The sequence below is a fragment of the Parus major genome, chromosome 15, assembly GCF_001522545.3.
Source record: "Parus major isolate Abel chromosome 15, Parus_major1.1, whole genome shotgun sequence".
Lineage (NCBI taxonomy): Eukaryota > Metazoa > Chordata > Aves > Passeriformes > Paridae > Parus > Parus major.
The window spans coordinates 12,550,719-12,558,225 of NC_031784.1; the positions used below are offsets into that span (position 1 = coordinate 12,550,719).

Below are 7,507 nucleotides of genomic sequence, written 5' to 3' on the forward strand. Positions count from 1 at the left end.
GGAAAGCATCACCTTCTTTAATTAAAAATAAAAATACAAGGGAATATGGTTCTGTGTGGATACTGGGAAGCAGATCCATGCTCCGCACTCCTCTGCCCTGGGGTGCTCCTGGGAGCCAGGCTTCAGCCCCCAGGGCTGTGCAAATTCACACTGAACGATCCCAGAGCTCCTCTTGGCCTCCTCTTCCTCACACAGAGGTGGTACTAGCACGGAGACAGCAGTCCTTGTAACACCGATTCCGCAGAGGGCACCAAGGGAAAGGTAGAGCAGCAGGTCTCTTTACAGATGGGATACATTTCAAACCCAGCCTTTCTGTCCCAGGAGCAAAGCCAAGGGTTTTCCACCCAAAAGTAGCAGTGGAAAACCATCCAGGAGCCCCTGGCCCGGTCACGCCTGTCGCGCCTTCTTGCTCTTCTTCTTCTGCTCCTTGAGGGCTGCATCGTGGGCTTTCCTCTTCTCTGCCAGTTTCTTGGCCTGGGGAGAGACCCCCAAGACCCTCAGTCAGAGCAGGACAGGGGCTGCAGCTCCTTGGTCCCACCAAAACCCCAGCTGCACATGGAGGATGGACCCCACAGCACTGGGATCAGGGATGGGATAAGGAACGTGGCCGCAGGAGCCACGGCCCTGAGAGGGCACAGGGAGCTCTGGCCCACCATGGGGCAGCCTGGGGACACTGGGAGGGACCTCAACACCTTCACCAGGGACAGGGAGGAGTGGAAGGAGCGAGTGGGTTTGGGAAGAGCCCGTCCCAGGATGTAGGTGAGCGGCCCAGTCTCCGTACCTCGCGGATTTTGCGCTTCTTCCCAAACATGATCTTCTTGTAGAGGTACTTCTCCCTCTTCTTCATCATCATGATGGCCAAGCGCTTCTCCTCGCTCTGCTGCTCCTGCTCCAGGCGCTGCTTGTCCTCCACCCACACCTTCCCTGCTGTCACCTTCACAGGAAGCACCTGTGGGGAGCCAGGGAGCTCAGGATAGCGGGAACCCACCCTCCTTCCACAGGGACAGGCATTTCCAGCCCATTCACCGCGGGCCAGGGACAGCCACGGCTCCCTCTGGATCTGCAGCAGGCCCTGACAGGGATGGGAGCTGCAGCTCTTGAATGTGGGGCCAGGAGCACCCCTGGAAGTGTTCCAGGCCAGGCTGGACAGGGTTTGGAGCACCCTGGGGCACTGGGAGGTGTCCCTGCCCACGGCAGAGCAAGATAAGCTTTAAGGCCCCTCCCAAGCCAAACCATTCCATGACTGAGTGTCCCAGTGGTCCCAGGACAGGGACAACCCCTCAGCAGGGACAGTGACACCAGAGCTGCCTCCATGGGTTCCCACCTTTTTGTTCTCAGCGCTCTGAGTCTTCTGCTCTTCCATCCTTTGCTCTTCCATCTTCTGTAATTTCATCTCCTCTTCTTTTTCAGATTCATCTTCCTCTTCCTCCTCTTCTTTGTCATTGCCACCTTCCTCTTCCTCCTCCTCCTCCTCCTCTTCACTCTCTTCATCTACAAGGAGACACCACCATTACCCTTGGGATGCCCTGCAGCAGGCACAGCCCAACTCCCAAACTCCTCTGAGGGCTCCCAGCACCTGGATTCTCTCCCCTCTGCAGGGCCAGCAGCTTCAGCTTCTCAGGAGGGATGTAGTCACCCTCCTGCTCCGTCACGAAGGGCGAGAGGTGTGGGGGCAGCAGGACCCCGGGGAAATAATCAGCCACGGGCAGGCACAGCTTGGCGTTGACCGAGTCAAAAACCCACTGGGGCTGCAGGTAGTACCTGGGCGAGGCAGAGGGGTCCCACCTCAGGCTCAGGTGCCCATGGGACAGCTCTGGGATGGCTGCTGTGGGGAGGGCCCCCCTGCCTCACCCACCTGCCAACCACCTGCTTGTCCACGTGGGGCCGGTCGATGATGTGGTGGGTGATGGACGGGTCGGCGGCGTCGTAGGTGGCACCGATGCACAGGGACTTGTCCCAGGACACCTGGCCACCAAAGCACCTGTGGGCAACGCCATGAGGAGTCAGGGGGGCAGGTGGGAGCCTCAGGGTCACCCCACCCACAGGACATCAGGTGGGTGAGTCCCAAAAGTCCTTCCAGAGGGGGAGGCCAGGGCTGCCGAGGGTCTCGTGCCCACCACGCACCGGATGACAAAGGCCAGCGGCTCCCGGGGCACCTCCCTGTTGAGGAAGAAGCGCAGCCCCTCAAAGAGCTTCTTGTGCTTCTCCAGAGCCTCCTGCTCCTTCTTTTTGGCGTCCATCAGCTCTGCTGTCTCCTGCTCAGAGCAAAGCCCTCAGCCTCCTCCTCACACACAGCCCTTGCCAAGCCCCCCTTGGCAAAGAGGGGTCTCAGGAGCTGTCCCAAACTGCCAGCCTGGGCACAGGACAGGATCCCCTCTCCTCAGCCAGGCCAGGGATGAGCCCCCCACCAGGATCTTACCCCCTCCACTGGGAATTCATCAATCTCCACCTCATCCTCGTGGGTTGGAGCCACCACCCGGGCCAGGCTGGCGCTCAGAGCTGAGAGCCTCTGCAGGGAGAGGACACAGAGTCACATCCAGGGGGTGGGAAAAGGGGCAGCCCCATGGGAGAATGGGATTTCTCAGAGCAAGTGGCCAGAAGAGCCAGGGCCTGGACAGAATTCAGCCTCCTCCAGGCACTGTCCCCAGCATGGGACTCAGGGGGTCCCTGGCCATGCAGGGGGAGGCCAGTGGTGCCTGAGAGCCCAGCTCTGCCCTACACAAACAGGGAGTTTGGGATCAGCCCCCTCCACCCTGCAGGGATGTGCCTCTGTCCTTCAGTGCCATACCAGGAGGGCTGTGGGCAGGACACGAAGGCCACACAGTGTCCCTGTGGGTCACAGTGCCAGCAGTGTCCCTCACCTCCAGGTAGCTCTCTGAATCCATTGCATACTCCTTGCCCTCTGCAGGCTTCAGCTCATCCTCAGCCTGGCTGTCAATCTGGGAGGAAAAAGGGTGTGGAAGCAGCTCCCAAAAACAGAGATCCCACAAATCCCTCATGTCCACCCTCCCTCCCACAGCTGCGGGTTGCTGCCACCCCAGGGTGGGACACGGTGGCCCCGGGGTGGTGGCCTCACCTTGGGGGGGTACTGCAGGTTCAGGGAGTGGTAGAGGCGGAAGTTGACGAAGCCCAGGAGGGTGGTGTAGAACTCGGTGAAGGTGGCCATGACCCGGTAATCCACATCTGTGGGGTGCTGCCAGCACACGGGATGGGGGGACACAGGGATAAAAGGACCCCCCTCTACAGGCCCATCCCACCCACAGGGAGAAGGATCACATAATATCCCCATTTAGGAAGGGACCCACAGGATCCTCCTGTCCTGCCCAGACCCCCCAACATCCCACCCTGGGCACCCCTGGCAGCGCTATCCAAACGCTCCTGGAGCTGTGGCAGCCTCGGGGCCGTGCCCATTCCCTGGGGAGCCTGGGCAGTGCCAGCACCTCTGGGGGAAGAACCTTGCCCCGATCTCCAGCCTAAACATGCCCCAATTGCAGAGATGCCACAGCCACTGCCTGACTCTGGGCAGGGAGAACTCTGCAGGCTTCCCCCAGGGTCCTGCTGCCATCCCTCTATGCCTGGATTCCTGGAACACTTCATCCCATCATCAATGTGGACCTTGGGGTTTGGTCCAGGAACTTCAACTCTTCAAGGTGACGAGTACAGAGTATGGCAGGGCTGGACAAGAGCAGGACAAGGGGCAATGGCTTCCCCCTGACAGAGGGCAGGGATAAATGGGATATTGGGAAGGAATTCCTCCCTGTCAGGATGATGAGGCCCTGGCACAGGGTGCCCAGAGAAACTGTGGCTGCCCCTGGATCCCTGAAGTGTTCAAGGCCAGCTTGGATGGGGCTTGGAGCCACCTGGTCCAATGGAAGGTGTCCCTGTCCATGGCAGGGGTGGAATGGGATGGAGTGTAAGATCCCTTCCAACTGAAAACATTCCAGGGTTCTGATTCAGAACCATAAAACCACAAAGCCTCAACCCAACCTGCCCAGCCCTGGAAATCCTGTGAGTGAATGGAGAGGGCCCTGCCGTGCCTGTGACCTCCTGCCAAGGCTCAGGGGAAGCTGTCCCAGCCCAGTGGGGACCTCCCCTTGCCCTGCTGCCTGGGGGAGACAGCAGAATCCCCTTGGGGAGGCTGCAGATCTGACTCATCCCTTCCCTCCACTTCAGTTGCTCCCGCAGGTTAATCTTTAATGGCTGATAAAGGAGTGCACTGATGATCGAGGACACGGGGAACTGCAGAGACTGGTACAGGCAGCCCCGGGGGATCCCGAGGTGACAGAGGGCTGTGTCCCCACCTGCCTCTGCAGCCAGGCCCTGTGCTCTCACCACAGGCTGGGCACAGCCAGGGGCCGGTCCCTCAGCCCTTCCCTGGAGATCCCCCAGGCTCGTCCCAGGCACTCACGTCGTGGGCGAAGGCGTAGGGGGTGATCCAGGTGATCAGCTGCCCCAGCACCTCTGCCTGGTAGTAGATGCCCTTGATGGAGAGGAACACCTGGCAGACAGAGCACAGGCTCAGGGGGTGGAAGCAGCATCGCTGTGTCCCTGTCACTGCCACCCTTCCCTCGGCAGGAGGTTCCTCAGGGAGCACCAGATCCCAGCAGGATCCGTGATCTGACATCCCAGTGGCTCCCAGTGGCCAAGGGCAGCTCCCCACAGCCCCCACCTTGCGCAGGGAGCGCGAGGCGATGACGTAGTTCTGGAACTCCACGGCCAGGCGCCGGCACAGCTGGATGGTCTGGACGTGGCACTTGCCGGTGCGGGGGAAGGTGGAGAACAGGAAACACATGGACAGGGCATCGTCCAGGTCCCGCAGGGCGTCGATGAACGTGGGGTACCTGCGCCCAGGTGAGGGACAAGGGGGAGGGGTCACACCCAGCCCCAGAGCCCTGCAAAAGCTGCTGGGGCTGGGGGAGACCCTGAGTGAGAAAGGAATGGGAACTGGGCAGCATCCACTGGCACATCCCAGCACAACCAGTCAGAGAACGATGGAATATCCTGATTTAGGAAAGCACCCATAAGACTTATGGGGTTTCCTCCCTCCTGTGTCCCCCTCCTTTCTCACTGTCAGCAAACACACCAAAGCCTTGGCAGCATTAACCCTTCACCAGCCCTCTGAGGAAAATACCCCACAGGGAGAGCAGGGGAGTTCCCTGTGTTCCCCTGGAGCCACCCAGGATGGCTGGGAAATCCCTGCTCTCTCATTCCTTCTTCTCCAGCTCAGAAACACAAAATTACATCAAAAACTCCAGAAATTGTGCATGAGGTGGATTCCCAAAGAGAGATGGATGCAGTGGAAGATCAAAGAATCCCAGGATAGTTTGGGGTAGCAGAGACCTCACAGATCATCCAGTTCCACCCCCTGCCATGGCAGGGACACCTCCCACTGTCCCAGGCTGCTCCAAGCCCCAGTGTCCAACCTGGCCTTGGGCACTGCCAGGGATCCAGGGGCAGCCCCAGCTGCTCTGGGCACCCTGTGCCAGGGCCTGCCCACCCTGCCAGGGAACAATCCCTGCCCAATATCCCATCCATCCCTGCCCTCTGGCACTGGGAGCCATTCCCTGTGTCCTGTCCCTCCATCCCTTGTCCCCAGTCCCTCTCCAGCTCTCCTGGAGCCCCTTTAGGCCCTGGAAGGGGCTCTGAGGTGTCCCTGGAGCCTTCTCCTCTCCAGGTGAGCACCCCCAGCTCTCCCAGCCTGGCTCCAGCCCTTGGAGCAGCTCCGTGGCCTCCTCTGGACTGGCTCCAGCAGCTCCAGGTCCCTCCTGTGCAGGGCCCCAGAGGTGGATGCTCCAGGTGGCTCTGCCAGGGCTGCCTCACCTCTCCTTGACGATGTGGTCGAGTTTGTAGGTGGGTTTGTTGTCCTTCAGCCGTTCTACAGTGCCCCACTCGCTCTTCCCGTACGCCTTGCGGAGCTTCCGGACAAACACCTGGGGGGACAGGGGCACGTGGGAGCTCTGGGGCACAGGACAAGCCCCAGGGGCCCCTTGGGTGGCATAAATACCTTGTATTCCCGGAATTTGTTGACAATGGGCTCATGGAGCAGGAATTTGATGTCCTTGAGCAGGTAGAAGGTCCTGGGAGCTGTGGAGCCCTTGTTCACCTTCTTCTTGTGCTTGGGTTCGTGGGGGTAAATCCCCTTGAGGATGCAGAGGCGCCTGGGGACAGGGACAGGGCTGGGAAAGGGGGGCCACGGCACCCCTGTGTCCCCTGGGACACCTCAGACCCTTCCCTTGGAGGGGGAACCCCTGAAACCCAGGACACACAGGACACTGCTCTGTGACACCGAGGGAAAAGACCACCCCAAGGGCCACCCCACACACCCAGCACAGACCTGAGTCCCTCTGATCCCCGAGGGGAACTGGGGGCGATCAGCGGGGTGTGGATGGGCAGAGTTCAGGAATTATGGGGAGCCACAAGGGGGGCAGGAGGGCTGTGGGGTCTGAGGGCAGTTCAGGGGTCCCACGGGGGGTTCTGGGGATCGGGGGTAGGGCACTGAGGGGAGTTCAGGGGTGCCTGGGGGCTTCAGGGGGTTTGGGAGGGAGTTCAGAGGCACCGAGGATCCCGGGGGAGAGGTTTAGGGGAACCCGGGGCCACCCTACGCACCCACCACAGGCTCCATCTGCCACTGCTTCCCTGGGTGGGAACCGGGGGACTTCAAGGGGAGCGGAGGTTTGGAGGGATGGGAGCAGGGGGCAGCGGAAGGGGGTGCGGGGTCTCAGGGGGTGCGGGGAGTTCCGGGGGTCCCGGACGCACCTGAAGTCGGGCAGGCTCAGCTGCAGCTTCTTCCGTGCCCGGTTCCGGGTGATGTAGTTGGTGACGGCTCCGCGCTCGTACTGGGGAGAGACAGGGCCGTCGGGGGAAGCTCGGGGGGGCTGAGGGGAACCCCGGAACCGCCCCGGGGCCACCGGGACCCCTGGGAACGGAGAGGGAGCAGAAACGGGAACCGGGGGATGGGGGGGCTGGAAAGGGGCACCGAGCACGGGCAATGCGGGAGCAGGAGCGGAGTCGGGCACCGGGAGAGGGGGCGAGCACCGCTGCCAGGGACACGACACTGCCAGAGGGGCAGCACCGGCACCGGAACGGGGGCAGCAGCCACGGACCGACAGCGGGGGACACGGAGAGGGCAGGGGGGAAGGAATGGCACGAAAAGGCACCGGGCGGTGAGCACAGGCCCCGGGAGCGTGACCGCGTCCGAAAGGAGGGGCCGGGAAGGGTTTGGTACCTTCTTCTTCTCCAGCCCGCCCATGGCCCCGCCGCCGCCGCCGCAGCCACGTGCGCCCGCGCAACGCAGGACCCCGCGCTGCCCGCGCCCTGCCTGCGCCCACTGCCCGGCCTGCGCACACCGGAGCGGGCCCGCTCTGGGCACGAGGGCAGCGCGGACACCGGGAACAGCGCGGGCAGAGCAGCGAGCGGGCAGAACGAGCGGGCGGGCCGGGACAGGCAGCAGAACGGGGCTCGGTCAGGCGCGCCTCGGGCAGCCCACAGCCCTGGCGGGGGGTCCTGA

The 7,507-nt window shown here is 62.2% G+C and overlaps 1 protein-coding gene across 1 annotated transcript; it reads right to left on the bottom strand.

The window, feature by feature from the left end:
• PES1 (pescadillo ribosomal biogenesis factor 1) lies at window positions 1–7,315 on the bottom strand. The gene is made up of 15 exons (XM_015644468.2): window positions 7,226–7,315; window positions 6,757–6,836; window positions 6,005–6,158; window positions 5,821–5,930; window positions 4,670–4,841; window positions 4,409–4,498; window positions 3,077–3,193; window positions 2,862–2,939; window positions 2,420–2,509; window positions 2,125–2,255; window positions 1,856–1,981; window positions 1,577–1,761; window positions 1,325–1,491; window positions 782–949; window positions 1–474 (listed from the first exon to the last, which is right to left on the bottom strand). The coding sequence occupies exons 1-15, from the start codon at window positions 7,247–7,249 to the stop codon at window positions 388–390; spliced, it is 1,779 nt and encodes a 592-aa protein (XP_015499954.1). The 5' UTR covers window positions 7,250–7,315; the 3' UTR covers window positions 1–387.
• Window positions 7,316–7,507: the final 192 nt, after the last annotated feature.

Bases quoted from the DNA above. Each gene is read 5' to 3' on its own strand.
- PES1 (XM_015644468.2), bottom strand. From the start codon at position 7,249: ATGGGCGGGCTGGAGAAGAAGAAG. The intron at 5,931-6,004 runs GTATTTATGCCA...CTGTCCCCCCAG, and splicing joins ACAAATTCCGGGAATACAAG to GTGTTTGTCCGGAAGCTCCG. The intron at 2,256-2,419 runs GTAAGATCCTGG...TGCTCTGAGCAG, and splicing joins ATGAATTCCCAGTGGAGGGG to GAGACAGCAGAGCTGATGGA.